Source organism: Atractosteus spatula, chromosome 15 (genome assembly GCF_055471065.1).
Source record: "Atractosteus spatula isolate fAtrSpa1 chromosome 15, fAtrSpa1.hap1, whole genome shotgun sequence".
NCBI classification, from domain to species: Eukaryota; Metazoa; Chordata; class Actinopteri; order Semionotiformes; family Lepisosteidae; genus Atractosteus; species Atractosteus spatula.
The window spans coordinates 11,426,126-11,446,117 of record NC_142720.1 but is presented as its reverse complement, the minus strand read 5'-3'; the positions used below and the strand labels follow the sequence as shown (position 1 = coordinate 11,446,117).

The following is a 19,992-nucleotide window of genomic DNA, read 5'->3' as shown; positions in this document are numbered from 1 at the left end:
AAATCTGCAAGGAATATTTCATCTCGAGACTCCCAGAAGACAGAATACAATATACCTTTGAAGACACATTGCATTTTGAAAATTCTAACTATATATGACTAAGTAGCTGAATACTTTAGGAATACTAATTATCTAATTACCTTGAGAAAATAAAGCTAGTGTCATCTTGTTTGATCCAACTGATGGATAAATGTACCCAATGAGTGCACAAGCTTCACACTACGCTGGTATTTTCACATTCTCCCTACTGAATACATGTTGAATAATTCATGAAAGCTTATGAATTTTCTTCTTCCTAAGGGAAAGTACATCTAGATACACCACCACTGTATCATGATAGAACAAATCTCACAAATCCCATTCAAATGACTGACAGAGGATTCAATTAACCTGTCCTGGTGTACCTTATTGTGAACTCCAGGAAATAACCCAGAGCATTTTAAAGATTAAACACATTAAAGTTGAAAGAAAAAAAACAGCACCATATACAATCCCATTTATCGTTAAGTAATCCATCAGAGCATTTGATGATAACTCCAATCTAGCCTTTCTAATTTTTTGCACTATGAAGCAAAGTTTATATAAACACAATGTGTTCCTTTGCTGTTCTCAACGTTTCATTAAAAAAAAACAGCAAATCGCTATTTTATTCAATCAGAAAAAAATAATACATACAATTTATTTTTTTAAAAACTTTATTTTTCAGATTAAATTAAACTGCTGTATTCTCCAAAGAAACAGTCTTGAAGAATGGTTGATGCAAAAATAAAAACAATTTTCCCAAACAAGCTCTCATCTTCAAAGACTGCCTCTGCAACAAGTCCAAACTTATCCTTTTACACCATAGAAAAAAGCTAGATATCTCACTACGTCTGGTGTATTTTTTGGATTCAAAACAAAACAATCTGGATAACCCTCCTTTAAACTTCAGATTGCATTGGCTACAAAAGGTCCTCGGCTCAGTCCACAAACATCCACAGATCCGCAGTTATTTTTTAGCGTAAGTTATCTTCATGGCGTGGGTGGACGTTATGCGGAATCCCTGCAGGGCATCCCTCGCCACTCCTGCTTGCCCTTCACTTTCAAACTCAACAAAGGCGATGTCGTGTCGGCCAGGCACAAGACGCACCTCTTTGAAACCAGGGAACCTAGGCAAAACAAGGAACATTTTGATTAAAAAAAAATAAGCAATGTTCTACAGAACTTAACAGATATGCAAACCACTCTCCAGGCTGAGCTGGGATAAGTGACTTCTAGCACCAAACTGAGACCAGGGCCACATACTGTATTATTGAGTTAGGTAAGAAAGCTGCACCAGGAATTTGAATCAATTAGATATAGTGACTTCAGACTCTTTAATCAACAAGCATACAACCTTTTTACCTTGTCCTTGGGGTTCTCAACTACAATGAAACTATCATTTCCAATGCAGGACAGTGGTACAGCCAAAGAGTTCACTGTGTAATTCATAGATGAAGTCATTACTGTGTCAGGGGAAGTAAAAACCTGAACAGACCTGAAAATCCAGCTTGTGGGAAACCCTGGCTAGAAATAACAGCAAGATTATGTTGTATTTGTAAAGCTCTAAATAATCAAGATTCGCCAAATGGAAAACAGCATTATGTAAAGATTTACAGGTAAGAAATAGCTTAATTCAATCTTTTTATACTTTCACACGCCTTATAATGCTGTGCAAACGTGATTCCGAGAAAAATAAGTCATGTGTTCTAGATTTGTGCTGTGGTAGTTGTAAAGATAGACAGAGTTGCAGAAACAAAAAAAAAAGTCTCTACTTACTGGTTGAAAAGCATAGATAGCATCATTTCACTTGTTTCCTCTGGTAGATTATTGAGGAATAAAATGTAGTTAGGTGGATTATCAGGTGTCTAGAAAAAAGGAAAAAAACATAGAAATAAGTACATAAGTATTATTGTGCTACTGCAAATATTGGACATGAATTTCACACTTTCAACATCTTTATATTCCTGCAAATTAACCTTTTACGTTTCTTTGCTGTTCTATATCTTTAGTATTTCTTTCTTGAAATGTTGAATACAAACAAGTTAAAAATATGGACTTTATCAGATCTGCATTCATACTCGTATATGAATATAGAATAATATATAGAATAACTATTTCATTATAGTTATAGGTAATTTCATAAATAATTCCCCGTCATCTGGCACATACCTGTTGAGTCTGGGGGGCATTTGAAGGTGTATTCGTAGATGCCTGTTTTGCAGAAAGTAAAAAAAAAGAATCAATGAAAAACATTAATCCAGAATTTTTAAATGAATATTTACATCAACATTTTATCAATATGCAGAACTGAAAGTTTTTCAGAATACACCTCTTTTTATGAATGCAAGTCATTCCCAGAAACCCTTTAGTATAGCGAAAATGCATAAAAAGAAAAACTTATTTCCATTATCTCTTATGGGGAAAAATTAAGATCCAGACCCTGAACATATCGCCCCTACTTTTACTTTTGTTTCACCAAATGACAAAAGAAACAATAATAACTAACATTCATACTGTGGTTTGTGCTTTTAGTAATAAAGAACACTGCTTACCTTGACATTATTAATTATACCTATGTACAGTACTGTATAGTAACCACTTCATTTGATTTTTGTGTAATTACACACATAATCACAATTTTCATTTTCTTAATGCCTTTGAGGTCCATTATAAAGTCTAAACAGCAAATTTTCTGCACGAAAAACAAGAGCTCACACAATAGCGAACAGCATAGAAAGCAAGATGTAATGAACTGCATCACACACGTCTCTCCTACCACTCCATAGGCTCTGTTAGTTAGTGGACTAGTTAGTGGAATGTGATGCAGTCTATTTGAGATGGGTCGTGCTGTATGCACCTTCCTCTTCACTCTATACATTTAGTGGAGGGTTTGAGATTTTTTTTTGTAGTTTTGAAGTTGGCTGTCGCTATTTGAAATGTGCTTTGTGGTATTGAAATTTCATAAAAAGAACATTAGTTAAAAGAAGCATGGGTGTGGTTTTGATATATTGGGGTTATGTTTAATGAAGCAAAACTTATTTACCGGGGCTGGTTTCTTGGTTGCATTTGCTGCCTGCTCCTGAACTTTCTTCTTCTTTTCCTTCTTCTTGTCCTTGTCGCCAAATGTGCCTCGCATTTTAGAAATAACATCAGAATCTGTCTTGGCATACTGAATGCGCTGTGTAGGTAAATTGAAACAGGAAAGAACTTGTGTATAAATACTCTTGTATAAAAGTCTTGAAATATATTATACTGTTGTGTTGTTTTCAATGTTATTCCTTCTAAATGCAGAAATAGTTCTGTAGTAATGAAATACAGAAATTTTGAACATTTTAAGAGAACAGTTAATCCTGAGAGATCTGCATTTTGCTCTACAAAAAGAAGCCATTTAGCTTTATGATGTAAATTGATGAGCAAAACCTGACAATACTAGAGTTTAGATTTTATTTGTGCATGTGATGGAATAAGTTACTCCAACACTTCATACTGACTGCTCCCATGCTAAGCTTTATTAATGACTATCAAGGTGGTCTGAACAGTAGAAACGTCTTGTGGTGTCAATGATGCCGATCATGACATATATTGTTACAGCCAATTAGATCCAGGATCTCTAAGGCTTTTGCACGAGTATAAAAAATGTAATTTTAATATAAAAGGCCCAAAAGCTGTTCCTGTTTTCTTTTTAATGTAGAAAAACCTTGTAAGAATTGGATTTATTCCTTATTGAAGAGCCTTCCTAAAAAATATGCATCGTTACATGAAATAATCATACATGGTAACTTGTTTTCTAGACAAGTCAAATACAAGGTATGTATTTTTGTAAATGTCAAAACAGCTCAAGTGTACTTAAAACTCAGATGTGTAACTAACCATTGGCTTATTATAAAACGGAAATCCTTGCAGTTGTCGAAGAGCATTGGTAGCAGAGCCCAGTTCTTTGAAGACAACAAATGCTTGTCCTCTCATCTTCATTGTCTTCAAAGCCACAATATCAATTATCTGTCCAAATTGAGAAAACAGTGCATATAGCGACCTCTTTAGCTCTACGGAGAAATAAAAATAAAAATTAGTGCATTCAAAACCACTAAGTATTAAGTCAGGAAGAAATGATAGAAAAAGCACAGGAACCCTATTCAGATCTAATGAGTTTAAATATCAATGACTGCTAGTACTGGGACTGTGCTTTATTTCTGAACATGTTATACTATTAATCAGATCATACTAAATTACTGTTAATCTAAATATAGCAGTAAATGACTTGTAAACTGTGACACTCCCACCCCCAATCCAGCGGTCAACATAGTTCAAATGAATTAAATTAAAATACTGTTTGGACACAGCCTTGTAGCTTCCTGTTTAACTCGGTGGCTTCCACAAGAAGCCAAAGGCCCACACAATTTAAATTAATTTAGTTAAAATCTGACTGGACGCGGCCCTATTAAACAATATTACCATACAGTCACACTATTGTGACACAACTGGTACTTACATGATTTCTCTTTCGGTTTTACCTTATATACATTCAAATTTCTTGGGTACGGTTACAAATAGGCAACGTTTATCCGAACAACAGACTTCTTGAATCATAAATGACGATATTAGTAAATACTTACCTTCTTTTTTGATTTTGTCATTTACATTATTAATATAAATGGTGTGGTTGGGTCTAATATCCATGATGGCACTGCAACGTTTTAACTACAAGAAGAAAAAAGATTTACATATATACTGTTTTAATGTAATTTTTAAAAAACCTCGGTGGCTAAAGAAAGTGAAACATTGTTCTTGTTAGATCGAGTATTTACACGAATTTGTATTTATGTAAGAGTTAATTAAAAACAATTAAAAATCATCTTTGCTCAGAAGCTAGAAGAAACAAGTACGTGATATACAAAACAAGACTAAAGTCAACAGAACATATTAGTATTTCTAATTATAAAGAGAGATGTTCCACTTTTAAGATGCGTTTCCTTAAAACATAAAATAAAATTAATAGAAACAACACAATATAAAAACACAGCAAACTCACGCCGCTCCTCTTCAAAACGCTACCGGAAACAAACTACCATCACACTTCCTGTGTGCAACACAGTGTAAAACAACAAGAACACTTCGCTTTGAATATTTAGTTCCTACATACTTCTTGCTCCCTCTAGCGGCACAGACTGCATACAGTGTAAAATATATTAATTTTGTGAAACCAATTTGTATCGGGTTAATTAAAATATCGAATCCACTATTAAAAATACACGTTTAAAGCTACACATTTAAAAGTGTGAGAAAGATTACGATTCCCGGTGAAGAGAAAATATCTCCTTGACAAAAAAAACTTGAGCACGCTTTTGTTGTGATTTTTTTGGCGTTTTTTACATGTGGGGTACACATTAACAGAATGTGAAAACACGCATCATACAGCTATTGTCCATGACCTGTGTTAGCTAGAAAACAGTTTTAAGCAAACAGGTCTCGATCTAGATTCTGTGGTACGAAAACATACCGTACTGTATTGCTTGTCAAGACGCAGCTTGTGAAATCTTACGGTGGTTTACTGATCTGAGATTCCTGCCTGATTTTTTTCAAATAATTCCTGTAACTTTGTTCAGCGTTCAATGGGAATTCTTTGTCTTATTTGTGACACAACAAAGAGACATCTGAATGCAGTTAATTTAATGCTTTTAAAATACCTCATTGATTTGTTCTGCCATTAAATGTTAAATGCAAACCACATGTGATACAATATGCTATATAATCAGGCGCCATGGGTGTGTTTTTACTCAGCCCTGACGAAGATGGGAGGAGGGCCTACATGTTAGCAGGGATACAATACATGCAGACAACAGCAGTTTTAAACATGGCTTCAGGACTGGTAGTGTACCCACCTGGGAACCTAACCCTGCCATGGTGAATTCGTTTTGCGGAGATTCAGGCATCTACTATGCAAGGGAATGACAGTTAGGCTGGGGCTATTACTCACCATTGTTGGAGTAATTCTTACAATCTTGCAGCTCCCCTGTGTAAAACATGCACGTTCAGTAAGGGGCACATCTCCAACTCCACTACCCACTCTTGTATTTTTAGTGTAACTAAACCCATTATAAAAAGCTCTTGCCAGTTCAAAGGAAAATCAGGCTGCTCCTGTAAGTGATGTTGGCTTAAAAGAAGAAGCTCTTTTCTCATACCAGAATTTTCAATCCAATGCATCAGAATACAAATGGAAACACTGCTGTAGGAGGTTCATCCTTCAAAGGGCCTATTAAACCAATGTGTCCCGACTACTTGGGAATTAAAAATCAAATGGTACTGTTTGTAAGAGTAGTGAGTTTACCGAGGGCAGCATAGTGGTGCAGTGATTCATTGCTACGTCACAGTACTGGAGCCCTGGGTTCAATTCCCAGGTTGCTGCCTGCGTGGAGTTTGTATGTTATCCCTGTTTATGCGCGTTTCCTCCTAGAGTCCAGAGACATACCGGTAGATTAACTGGCTATGGTGTCAATGTGTCTGTGCATGTTTGGGCCCTGCCAAACATCCATCCCGCCTTACACCTGTTGCTTGCTGGAATAGGCTCTGGATCCCCCACGACCCAGTATTCGATAAAGTGGTTAGAAAATGGGTGGATAGAATGTTAATGGCATTCTCCTGGCTAAATTTAATTTCAAACTTACATTATCCGTCTTACCTAATGTTCCCCTCTAATTAAATCGTCGAGAAAATTTCTCACTTCTCTACTTTATCTGCTGTATGGTGGAGCTCCTGGTGCATAAATTTACTTCTCTGTGTCACCCAGGTTGGTGCTGCACTTCAGTAATGTGTGAAATGCATTCTTTCATGTGCATTGAGCTTTTGTGATACTTAGGCATAAAAGTGTTACATAAATCCAATGAAATTATATTGCATTTTGATGTAGGTCTTTTTGAGCCTTTGTTTTTTGTAATAAGCTTACTTAGTCACGCCTGCAGGACACGTGTAATTGGTTTGCAAAGGAGTTTGTGTCAGACTGTTTTACAAAATACCACTGATTCACTTGGCACATGCAGCAGCTTGTGGAGGGCTCTCTACGGGTTAGCATATTTGCGTGCGACTCATTTAAATCTGGATCTTATTTATTTTATCTTAGAGATTGGAGATCCTTGGAGTGAAAGATATTAAAGGAAGCAAATAACACAATTCAATAGGCTGGCAGGTGTTTTGCCAAACACTTCTGTTTCCATTGAGACTGGTCGCTTACAGGAGGCAGATTGAGCGTTCTGGATATCCTTCCAAACATTAAATGAATGATTCACTCGTGCTGAGGTTTGAGGGTCCGGACTTCATAAATAAAACGATTGCTCTTTGTTTGCTGGATATCAACGGCTTAGTGAAAAAGAATGTCTACTTATAAAAGAAAAAGCCTGCTGACAAAATAGATTGTGTGGAAGAAAGATGGTCCAGGCAATTTGGAGTGATATAAATGCACCAAAATGTACCTGGCTCATTTTTCAAAATCATCGTGTTGGTCCCATGTTACAGAAAAGTACATTGAATGATGACAATTTAAAAGAAATGACAAAAAACACAACTTTAAAATGTCCTTTAAGTTCTATGTACAGTATTATTCTTGTACTTTGTGTTTGCTTTTAAAGCCTATTCGAGCTTGTTTGTAATTATTTTATTGCCATTTTAGTTTTGTTCAATGCTTTGTATTGTTTTTAAAAATATGTTATACAAATAATCTATTTCAGCTAAATGTTTAATCAGTTTTCCTGTTATAACATTTAAATAATGGTGTTCACTGTAGAAAATAATAAATAAGAATTCATTTTTCTACCATGATTTCCAAAAGGATGGGGAAAAGTTAAAGAGGAAAAATAAATGGTGTGCCTTATTTTTATGTATTCTGAAGTTGAATATATGATCGAGTCATAAAACATCAAATTATTTTTAGTACCCTTCTAACACTATCAGGTTGATTTTCAAAGTACAAATGTTCCAGAAAAGGTTTATTCCCCGTTAAAATGAAAAGAGACACAACGTTTCTGCTATGGGACCTTTTTCAAGCATGAGGGAGAGAGGAAAACCAGTTGCTAAAGGTGGGAGAACAAAAGACTGAGATGAGCGGAGGCGCTGATTTTCTGAAAATCAAAAGCAAAGTGTCAAATTCAGAGGTGCCAAACCTGTGAAATATTTGTTTTTCTTTTTTAGCTTCAATATCATTAGGAAGATATTTTCTCCATATACCATTGATTCTTTCTCATTTATTTTACCTATCAGTCGAGAACAAATTCTTATTTAACAATTGGGATTTCAAGACCTATTTATACAAACAGGGATTTAACTGGAGCTTTTACTGAATGAAGTACAGTATAGCTCTTTTCTCAAGGGAATGCTCAAGTAGCAGCGTACTTCAGCTATTACATAGTGCTTAATATTTAATGTTACATTTAATATATACTAAATGACTTGCACCACTATACTGCACTATCAAAGCAACACATTTAATTTTTGAATGATTCATTTATACTAAACAATGTGAGCTTTCATAGCAATTAGAGTGTGCAGTATTAACCAGTTTTAACTATTACACTCAGAATTAAAAGGGTAAAATTTTAAGAGAGATCATACAGCATGTGAATGTGAATATAATTTTTTATTAACAGATTAAAGCAGTGTTTTTCAGATTTGGTCCTAGAGAGTACAATTTCGGTTTGTTCATTTTTTTAAATATAAAACATCTGAAAGTTATTAATAAATTACACGTTGTCTTTACAATTAAGGGAACTATGTCTTTGTGGACTGAATGGTACCCAGATTCTGATCCCAGATGATCTCTAAATTACTCAATTTACAAATCGAGACTCAAAAATGATAAAATTCATGTTCCTTCTCTTAGTATTGTACCTAAAAAAACCTACAGGAACACTAAGAGAAAACAAAACTCAACTGACAAGGTCACAAAATGAAAATCAGAAAACGAATTTCGGTTAAACTGTATAAAATCGGGTAGACAAATTGTTTTCTAAAATCATATGGCGCCCAATGCAATACATATACAAAGGCAATTTAAAATTAATCGTTTGATGAGAATCGTTATTACTGGTTTCAATACACAAGAATCTCTCGATTATTCAAATAATACCTTATTTTAAACACGCACATAATTTCCTGTTTGCCTGTGGCTGAGCAGGCCTACAAACTCCCACGTCCGCTGCGTTGCGGTCGTACACTGAGTCATGTGTGTTTTGCTTTGATTTCCCCTATGCCATTTTCCAAACGCGTTCTTCGTTTAAGAGTATTTTGTCCTTTACAGCAGCCCTCCTGGAGTTTATGCTTTGTCAGCTGACAGCGGTAGCGGAGTTTGAGAGTTTTTCCTTGGAAAGATATCCTGTATTTACTTCTGCTGCGGTGGCACCGGCGCAGTGAAAGTCAACAGTTCACACCGTTCAAAAATTCACACTGACATACGCAAAAAAAAATATGTTTTTCCCCCCCTCGCGTGTGTCCAAAAATAAGAAACCTCAATAACAAGACTGCGGTTGAGCTGGTAACAGGTGCGAATCACAACAGAGCCACAGGAATGAACGATGGCATCAGTGAGAGTGGCTGTCAGAGTCAGGCCGATGAATCGGCGGTAAGTGTCTTAACTACAAAAATATTTTCTTCGCATTTAAGTTTTGAATGCAAAGTCTTTTTTAAAAAAACGTCTTCTTACCTGCTTTAGCGTCTACTCTTGTAATGTTAAAGAATTTAAGTTGCAGCAGCGTTATTCATCGTGTATTCTTTGCATGCAACGCGCTACATTGTTTTTATTCGGTACCTTGTATACATTTACACTAAGTGTTTCGAAAGTGTGGAACAAACTATCCACCCATGTTGTTTGAAGCTGACAACGTGGTATCTTTCAACTAAGCAACAAAAATGCAAAACATGTCGAAGGTCTGAATAACTGCTTCTCGTTTAGTAAATGTTTCATATAGCGTCTTTGCAACACATCTTCCTATCTGTTCCTCAAATATTCCTCGATCGGGAAACAGACTGGGGATTTGACATAACGTAATGAGAAGCATATGCATTTTTAATTTTGCTCTCTTGCTATAACATGCAGAAAAGCAATAAGAGAAATGCACAATGTGACGGTGTCAAATTGCGCTCTAATTCGAAATAACTGACGTCATTAAAGATGGATCTGAAGTTTGTTTGGTGATTCACCCCACCTCGCCTCCAACGTCCCAGTGTTGCGGGACAACAGCAGAGTCAGCTGCTGTGAATTGCGTAATGTCGCGGTACTCTGCAACCTCATCTTTGTCAAGACTGACCTTCATCATGACTTCATAGAGAAGATACCCGTTTTTACTGCCCTGCTGTTTTCATACTATGTTTGCTGTGGATAAATACAGAACAATTTACCTGAGCATATTACCACACATATTGCATTGTATATGTACAGTAAAATGTCTATGTGTAGTTTACATTGTAATTTCGTAAATACATTTAGAAAACCATTTCTGCGGGTGTTCATCTCAAAATACATTGTTAGAGACTGTCATTGTTTGCTGAAATTGGGCTAGCAGAACCTGAATGCTTGAAACTGACCTCAGAATGGCTATTAGGGTATAGAGTAGACTCAAGTACTACTGAAAGTGAATGCTAGGTTCATTGTTTGCTCATTATCTTAGGTCATTGAAAAGGGGTAACGTGATATTTAAAGGAACTGAGTTTCACATATCAGTGTTTTACTGTACTACAGAGTCTGAAGTGCCTTAGTTATTAGAAAGACAAATTATTGCTCTGGATAGGGATGACTGTTAAACAAATTAATAATTAAGGGATTTAAGCATACAAAAATATAATCTTTAGAAAATTATATGAATACAAAAATAATCAGAGAACCTAAATTCCATGTCTCTGGTTTTTTGGTTTTTTATTTACAATCATGCTTCTTTCTTGTTAGACAATATTTGCTGTGAATGTTAATAAGTATAAGGCAGAAATGAGGTTTTGCTTTATGTTTTTGTAGCAATAAAACATGAGAATAACTTTTGTTAACTATGACACAGGAGGTCAAATCCTATGTTGCCTGATGAACGTCTAGTGTTAATCACCATTCTCATTCTCAGATAGGCTGCTCATATACAAAACAGCCTTTGTTTGTTTTACTGTAAGGGCAGGTTGTAAGACACCGTATGCAAACAGAAAATTCCCATTTTGCATGACTGCTTTGTTCTGTGTTGTTTTAACCTTTGTACAGACTTAAGTTCTTTCTCTAAATTTGTGTGTAAAACTACAATCTGGCTTGTATTCCATAAAGAGGGAGAGGGAGATCATGTGGGTGGACAGGACCCACAAAACATTATTTAATAAGAATCTTCATGACTTAAAGTTACGACTGTTTGGGTCTGAAAACATGAAGTGGAATTACAAATAGCCTAAACCCTTTATTACAAAATGGTTGAAGCTAATCTAGTTGTGCAAGAAGTTTTATAACATAATGTCCCTTCATACGTTGTTATGCAGTACAGTTTTAATAACCAGCTTCTTTGTCCCAACAATGTTTATGATGCTTGTCATGGATTAAGTCTGTTTATTTTAGTGAAGAAAATAGTTTTAATGTGTCCTTAGCAATTCCTTCCAGAAAGGGGTTCTAGCTGTTAACTTGACCAACTAAAAGTCTCCAATCATTTTTACATTTTATGTAGACAGAACAACAATATGGACATTATAGGCTATACTAATCTTCCTCTAATTGAATCTGTGCTATTGTAATATGAAGCATAAAGTAGCATGCAGGGATATACTGTGCTTTAAATGAGATCTGTAGTAAATGTCAATTAAATAAACTTTTAGACCTGAAGATTACTAACTGGATCTTGAGTGACAGTTGTTTTCTTTGTTCTACTTTACACTAGTTGAATGTTGCATGCCAGTTCTCTGCTCTGGAAACCTAGGACAGGACTTAGCTAGTTCAGGTGAAAGGTTCCTGTAAGGCGACATCTGCAACAGATGAGTTAATAATAACAATTGCTTACGCTTACTGTATATACAGTAGCGCTTTTCTGGACACTCCACTCAAAAGCGCTTTTACAGGTAATGGGGAATCCTCTCCACCACTACCAACATGCAGCATCCACCTGGATGTTGTAAAATGTGGTGTCTCTTGCTATATTTAACATTTAATTAATGGTGTGCATTCTGTAGAAGTTGAAGGATATAGTTCTTTGAATTAAACTGTTTTCGATACTTAGCTAGCTCCATCTTCACAGTATATAATCTTAAATGACAATTTTGCACAATACATTTTTAGGAAATATAAGAAAAGTTTATTTAATTATTTTAAGTTGTCATGCAGTAGTTACAGCCACCTGTACTTCAGAGAAGTACCTAGTGCTGTATGTACTGTATTTATTATGCCAGAGTGTACAGTATGTGTTTATTAATTCTTTGTACACCAGAATGCTAGCATTTCCATTTAGTTTTTGCTTGTGTCCTCTTTATAGTTTTATAGTACTCTTTATAGTTTCATTATGCTTTTTAAATAATAACAATGAACTTTTTCAGAAGCTCTGTGTAAGTGTGTAAAAAACAAAAGTTTTTGGGAATGTGGCTGGGCACCTTGTTCTGTGTTAATGAAGCCAATACCCTGGTTTCCTTCAAGAAACAGCTGGTTGAGATCTTAGGGCCAATAAGCTGCTAAAGTACAAATGAGTCTGATGGGCTGTAAGGCCTCCTCCTCATTTATAATTGTTCTTAATTAGCTACAAGTATGAAAATGCTATCAAAACCTTTACCATAACAAAATAGGAGACCTCAACATGCACACATGCATTTGACTAAACCATAAATGGCAGACATCAAGATAATCTGTCTCATGCACATACCTTCTATATGGGTTTGTATGAGTTTTCTATATGAAGCATTTAACTTCCTATTCAAAGGTAATGACACACCTTTGGGAAGTATGCATATGTGTGAAGTTGTCCATTGAAAAGACAGGAATAATATTATTGAGAATAATTAAGCAATAATTATCAATTTACAGTTTTGTATTCTATTATTCCTTAATAAAGTCTTGTCATTTTATTATAGGGAGAAGGATTTAGATGCCAAATTCATAATTCAGATGCAAGGGAACAAAACTTCAATAACAAACATAAAGGTAAGTATTTGTACCCAGTTTTCTTTAAACTGGATTACCCTTGTCATGTTTGTTAGAGTAAATGTTAAAATAGCTGGCAGTGGGTATTAAGTCACCCTGTCACTCTCCTATAGCATAGAAGATTTAAATGTTATCTGATCTGGTAAATGTAAGACACAGATTAAAGGAGGGAAATAGGACGTAAAAAAACAAATATGTCCCTCTCCTCTTATTTTACTTATGGTTTAAAAAATATATATGTTCACATAACATTTTATTTACCAGATACCAGAGGGGATCTCAGGAGATTCTGCAAGAGAAAGAATCAAGACATTCACATATGACTTCTCCTATGACTCAGCTGATAATAAACATGCAAACTATGCATCTCAGGAAAAGGTATGTTTTTTTCTCCTACCTTTGTGCACTGCAGGTTTGGGAAATCTTTTCTTGGTTTTTGTATTGTGAAAGCTAATTTATTCCCTAGAATGCCAGAGTGCTTCACTTTTTTTAGAGGTCATAGACATTGTCCACCCCAAAGTTGATGTACCACTGGGGTGACACATGGTAGTCATTATGCTCCAACAGCCCTATTACACAGTTTATCACCTGGAGAAATGAGAAAATGAGAAATTACCTCACCAGCTAAATTAAGGGAGACCTTCTCCCACATTCTGCCCTTAGTGGAAATTAGCAAGGACACTGATCCCCCTGCTTTTACAAACAATACCATGGGATATTCATTGTCCAGGAAGTCAGGACCTTGGTTTAACATTTGATCCCAATTGGAGAGCTACTACACAGACTGTTCCCTGTTCACCATACTGGAAATTCTGTCCTAGAAGGATGAGTGTCATCTACTAGTATGCTGGCATCACTTACTACTGTATCCCAGTTTTCCTCGATGGTCTGCCACCCCCCTAGCATATGAGATCTGATGAGGTCAATCTACAAGTTGGCAGCTTTGCTGCTCACAAGAAGGGGTGGAACACCTAGTACTTACAGTATTCCACAAATAACACTCTAGTGCTTTTTTAACAACAGATCTGAGCATTTAACAGTAACATTAAACTGTAACAGATTTTTATTCATGACTTAAAAATACCTAAGAACTCATGTTCTGTTTTTTGTGAATGAGTATAGAAGTATTTATTGACTTTATTTTAGTACAGTTGGCCTTAAAAACCTTTTTTTCTGGTTGTTAATTGATTTCACAAAAGACCTCAGTTCAAATAAAAGTGAAATTTGTTGATTATCTTCTCAAGATGTATATGAGAAACCCTGACAATTATACATCATGGAATTTAAAAAATAAATTTTTAGGGAGATGCAACCCTCAATACTTGACACCTGATGCATCTTCCTGCCCCTGTATAAATATGGGTCATTAATTCTTCCTGCTTTACTAATCCTTGCATGTCTTTTCAACAGCCTCTTGACTTGCTCCACATGGGGTTTGTGAATTCCCCATCGTCATGACCTGGATTGTTGTCTAGGGCATCCAAGTTGTAGGGTGTTGTCTTTATTTTCTTGATTAAAAGGTCTATGATGACCAAAATCCAAATAACTCTATGCCTTAGTATTCCAGTGGGCCATATTGTATGTTAATATTCACTTATTTAATGCAAGTTTTGTATTGTGACTATGTGAAGTGTAAAAGGTTAAATTGGAGTCTTATGATATATGGCACCAGTATCAATTCTCAATTTGGAATACTAATGGATTATGAAGAAAGGTTTCAGGAATACTTTTTAGCAATTGCTTAAGCAATTTTATGTAAATAGAGTAATTATATACTAGTAATTATATACTGTGTGTGATCTAAAGTATTTCTGTAGTGTTTTATCAGTAGAATATGTATTGAGCTGAATGAGTAAAATAGAGACTGTTTAAATACTACATACACTATGGAAGAACCTGCCAGTAAGTAGAAGATGAGTAATAGAAGGGTGCAGTGCTCTTCTCTGAAACCTCCATGCTACTGTATATAGTATTTCAGCTTGAAGGGCACCATCTATTGGTCTTTATAGCTGAAAAATGTTGGTGTGAGAGAATGTTACGGAAATTAAATTTGTTTGAAAATCTTTTTCTGCTCTTTAAAATGAATTGTTCGAGAAGTGTAGTGTAGTATTATATAGCCTATTAAAATATGCATCTGAAGGCCAAGTTTAGCTTGGTGATCTTGGGATGTTTTTGAGCCAGCAGAGGCAATAGAACTGATACCAGCTGCTGAGTTTCTGTTTTCACTTCTTTTTTCCTTATTCAGCATAGTTGAATAGCCTGCTTTCATACATTGGAAAAATGATAAAGCGAAGCCATAAAGATTCAAAGCAACCTCAGTTTGTTGTTTGTCGTTTTAGAATAATGGCAGATCATTTGTACATTTGAAAAGAACTAAATAAGGAAGTTCTTGCAGCCTTTAAGCTTTTTCTGTAATAAGTATACTTCCCTTGAATGCCTCTGACAATGAATACATTTTTTAGGATATACTGTATACACTCTATCTTTTTTTTAAAATGCATAGATGTAGCTTTTAGCAAAGTAATGAAACACAATGAATTTGTATTGCTGTATTTAAAGAAATTCTCTGATAGAAGAAAAACCTAAATCTATCTGAACATATTGTATTTGTCTATCCTGAAGATAACCAATTACACAGGGTGTTTTTGCTGTGGCATGCTGCTGTTAGGACTGTTAAACACTCTATTATCCAACAGCATTGTATATTATCAGCCAAAGTTGACCCTTGATCTTATATTGGAAACCTATTACTGTATTTACAGAACTAATAAAAAGATGGAAGCACAAGCAGTTGCATGTGCTGCATTTTATCCATTGCTTTATTGCATGCGAAAGTGGGCAGAAAAATCAATGTTAGATATTTAGTGCTGTTTTTCTGGTCAGGTTGTTGAAGGGGTATTAAGTTCTCATGTATTCACTTGTAACTCACTTGTGCTCTTTTTGAGGGTAAGAGTTGAGGATACCTAATGGCGATAGTTATCACTGAATAATTTATATGGGACTTATATATGTGGTTATGCTTTTTAAAAGAAAAGGCTATTTGTGACTGTGAAGCTCTAATAAAATATTACTAGAGAATTTCATGGCCTTTCTGACATACTGCTGAATGTCATAAAAATTAATTTAAAATATTGCTTCTGTTGTCACCGGAAGATTTACCTGTGTTGTATAACAAAAATATATTTTTGCTATACTCTTTATCTACAGTATGTGAAGTTTTTACATCATTTTAATACCAAGGATGTCTCATCTTTTTTTTCTCCAAATTATACCTATTAACTAACACAATCCAATTGTGAATGAGGTTTGAATGATTGTTGTGGTTTTATTCCCTTGCAATATCTGAATACAAATATGAACAGTGTGTCAGTTCTAAATCTTTTGAATGGTTGCCACAGATATGAAGGTATCTCCAGAAGACATTGATTTTTGAGCGATCTAGGGATTTCATTATGGCTTTTTAATATCCCAGAGGCAAAATAATTGAAGCCTTTGAACAGCTGTACTTTTTTGCTAATTAATTTATTTGATAATTATTAAGTGCTAGAAATGCTGGTTGTGTGACTTGTTCTCACTCAGTCTTTCAAAATGCTCAGTGGTGTTTCATCCCTGACATGTTCTATGCTATTTCCAGTCTAATTCATCACTAAAAGTCAGACTTCAGAAGACAGATTTCTTACATTGTTTTTAAACCATGCAAATAGATCTTTGTAAACATTTTGTTTTTTATTTCGATTTAGACTTAATATTTGGACTCCTACAATTTTCAAATAGCTTTTATTTTGGTATATATTTGAGTAGATATTAAGCTGGGAAAACCTGTGCCCCCCTTCACTGGAACTCTGTGTGCTTACAACCTTAATTCTACCTTGAACAGCATTACAGTTACTTTAAGTGTGAATTGTGAGCTGTCAGTTGGACTTTCAATCTGCTATGTAGTTTTAATTACTGTACAAGAATGTATAATAACATGGAAAAAAATAAACGCAGATCACAATTAACCCTAAAGGCATTTCCTGACAAGTGCTGAAGGCTGCACTTGATTGTGTAAATGTAAGGACTTGTAGTTTCTAATCCCATCTACTAAATTTCCAAACCCAATTTGCAAGATGCCACAAACTGTCACAAATAAATCTTGTTTTTTTAAAGATGTACGTGCAGTTTTAGATGCATGTTATATTAGATCACTGCTACATTGAAGCCCAAAATGACCTAAGTTATTACAGTGCTGTGGTTCAGATCTAATGGGATTTTGACACTTCAAATTGAAAAGACACAGGCGCAGCAGGTGTTTAGAAAAGTGATCTCTTTACAGTGTACAAGGTAAAATAGTAGACAAAGAACAGCAACAGCAATAGCTTTGAAGTTGAGAATCATGATAATAACAACGATTATCTTAAACCATCACAGTAATAATAAGGATAATGTTTGGTATGGAATCTGTTGTCATCATGTCTTTAAACTTAAGTAGCTTGCAGTTTAGGGTATTTGCAGATGTGTTGGAAAAACTTAAAGGAGTGTTGTTTTTTGGTTTGAAAAGTTTTTCATCCACTAAAAATATGAAAACCAAAGCCTTTGTGATAGAGCATTAGAATACGGGTTAATGTCAGAGTAGAAATTTTGCATTCTGAAAATAGATTTCAAGTATTCAGGATATGAATTAGCAGGTATATGAAATTTGCATAAGACCCGTTGTGAATAAAGGTATTTCAGATTCTCAAATTGCAGTCTGCACTGTGCCATGTAAACATTGAGAGGAGCACAGAAGGCCACTGCTTGGTTTTTCTGTGATGCTTATTTTCCCCAGACTTTAATTATACACAATCAGTTTAAATTTTAGCAGTTGCTTGTCCATCCGCCTGAATTTCAATTATGATAAATGCTTTTGGGGCAGCCGGCTTGAATTTTAATTAACAAGTAACTGATTTGAATACATATAGCTTTACTTTTCCGGCCTACTTAAATGTGCAGTGGCCTTATGTAACTCAGTCTGTTCTAAATAACTTTTACTATGGAGACTTTATCATTTTGTATGGCTGTGCAGGCAGTTTTGTCAACAGGTCATTTAGCAGAACTGCTTAGTTAATTGATACTTTGCCTTTTGTGCGTTACTTTAAGCCTTTTCTGATAATGTAGAAAAACATTTTGGGTACATATTAATAAAAAGCATCGTTTAACTTAGCAGGAAATGCAAGTGAAGCCAAAAGTTGACAAAACAAATGAGAAGTATTAATCTTCAAGTTAGAATTTACTTTCATTGCATCTGTTAGACAAATTATTATGGCTGTTTCTACCCAGGTTATCAAAAAAATTTAATCTAGTTGTTAAAACATTTTTCACAGTCTAACAGCAGCTGATTGTTTTTTTCGTGTGTGACCATGTTGAATCAAATCACATGTATGATAGATATTGAATCTATCTGACTCAACTGCAATACATCAGGTGTTTACAGACAATTTTGTTCACTTTTCTTTTCAAAGTAAATGCATCCTTGCTGTTTTCAGCACCTCTTTCCTAGAATAGTTCAGGTTAAGAAGGTACAGTCTCAACTTCAACTGTGCCCACTCTTGCAACAACAAACGTGTTGCATTAACACCTCTATGACCAAATCACAGATCGAATCTTACACTGGAAATGATAATACACACACAAAAGAGGTCCAGCTGACTACCAACATTTTTGTGGATGGGATTAGGATGTGGCTGCTGAACAGGTTGAAAAGTCTGAATTATTCTTACACGTAGACTCTAGTGGCACTAATCAGGACATGTACAGACTGTTTTTGCAGTTCACTGAGCACTTTGGAATGAACTGCAAAGCTGCTGCAGCATTCTGATGAATTGCCCTTGGACAGGTGTTGTAACTCTCAGATGTCCACTTTGTGGCAAGCTACTTCTTGTTCCAGTTACCTGCCAGCAAACAATCTGTGTTTGTTGAAAATTCTACTTGCACACATATCTAGTAGTATCTGTTACTTTTCTCAGACTAGCTGACCATTAAGTGTATGTAATGGTACCTGTTTTGCGATCATTGAAAATGCTACTGTATGTAACAGTTATTGACAAGATGACATTTTTAATCTCTCTATTAACATATTATTGTATTTCAACAATACTAGGCTCAACACAAAGGCAAGTTCACCTCTATGGTTTCTTTTTTAGGATCATGTACAGTGATCCATATGAATACACAAATAATGGTGATTTAAAGTGCACCAGTGGCTTTGACTTAATATTTTTGTATTTTAAAGGATGTATTCATTGTTATTCATTGTATTTCAGGTTTTTAAAGATCTTGGCTCTGATGTCCTTAAAGCTGCTTTTGAAGGTTACAATGCCTGCATATTTGCCTATGGCCAGACTGGATCAGGAAAATCCTATACAATGATGGGAAACCCGGTAAACAATGAATTAAACATGTTCAATGTATTGCATGTGCTTGAATTTAAAGAGCAAAGTTAATGGGTTGGTCTCAACTATTTTATCAGGTGAAAATGTTTGCATTATTAGCTGTTTGATGTGGAGAAAGCCTCAGATGGGACCATTGGAAAAATAACATGGAGCAAATAACACCAGCAGAGAATCTCATTATCTTTAAGAGTAGCTACTGCAGACATACTGTATGTTTCACATTTTGCTATATTACTGTTGCAATCTGGCATTAAATTCCCGTGGTTAATGATTTTTATATAATTTAAAGACATCAAGGTGCTGAAACTGTTAAGATTAGATTTACTTTAAAATATGCAAAGAGCGATACAGGGGTCATGTCGTAAACATGAAGAAAATCAAGGTTAGCAGATTATAGAATCTACATAGCATATACTAATAAGCAGATGAATAGAA

The 19,992-nt window shown here is 35.1% G+C and overlaps 2 protein-coding genes across 6 annotated transcripts in view; one reads left to right on the top strand and one right to left on the bottom strand.

The window, feature by feature from the left end:
• Nucleotides 1–677: 677 nt before the first annotated feature.
• On the bottom strand, nucleotides 678–5,095 carry snrpb2 (small nuclear ribonucleoprotein polypeptide B2). Its single transcript, XM_088933965.1, has 7 exons — nucleotides 5,051–5,095; nucleotides 4,635–4,719; nucleotides 3,892–4,064; nucleotides 3,065–3,199; nucleotides 2,191–2,232; nucleotides 1,798–1,886; nucleotides 678–1,148 (listed from the first exon to the last, which is right to left on the bottom strand). The coding sequence occupies exons 2-7, from the start codon at nucleotides 4,696–4,698 to the stop codon at nucleotides 989–991; spliced, it is 663 nt and encodes a 220-aa protein (XP_088790091.1). The 5' UTR covers nucleotides 4,699–4,719; nucleotides 5,051–5,095; the 3' UTR covers nucleotides 678–988.
• A 4,251-nt stretch (nucleotides 5,096–9,346) lies between these two features.
• kif16ba (kinesin family member 16Ba) overlaps nucleotides 9,347–19,992 on the top strand; it is a 96,206-nt gene continuing 85,560 nt past the window's right edge. For all 5 annotated transcript variants that reach the window (XM_088934077.1, XM_088934076.1, XM_088934075.1 and 2 more), the window contains exons 1-4: nucleotides 9,347–9,625; nucleotides 13,078–13,147; nucleotides 13,412–13,525; nucleotides 19,429–19,545. In XM_088934077.1, the coding sequence (XP_088790203.1) occupies nucleotides 9,579–9,625; nucleotides 13,078–13,147; nucleotides 13,412–13,525; nucleotides 19,429–19,545 (348 nt within the window). In that variant the 5' untranslated portion in view covers nucleotides 9,347–9,578. The remainder of the gene's footprint in view (nucleotides 9,626–13,077; nucleotides 13,148–13,411; nucleotides 13,526–19,428; nucleotides 19,546–19,992) is intronic.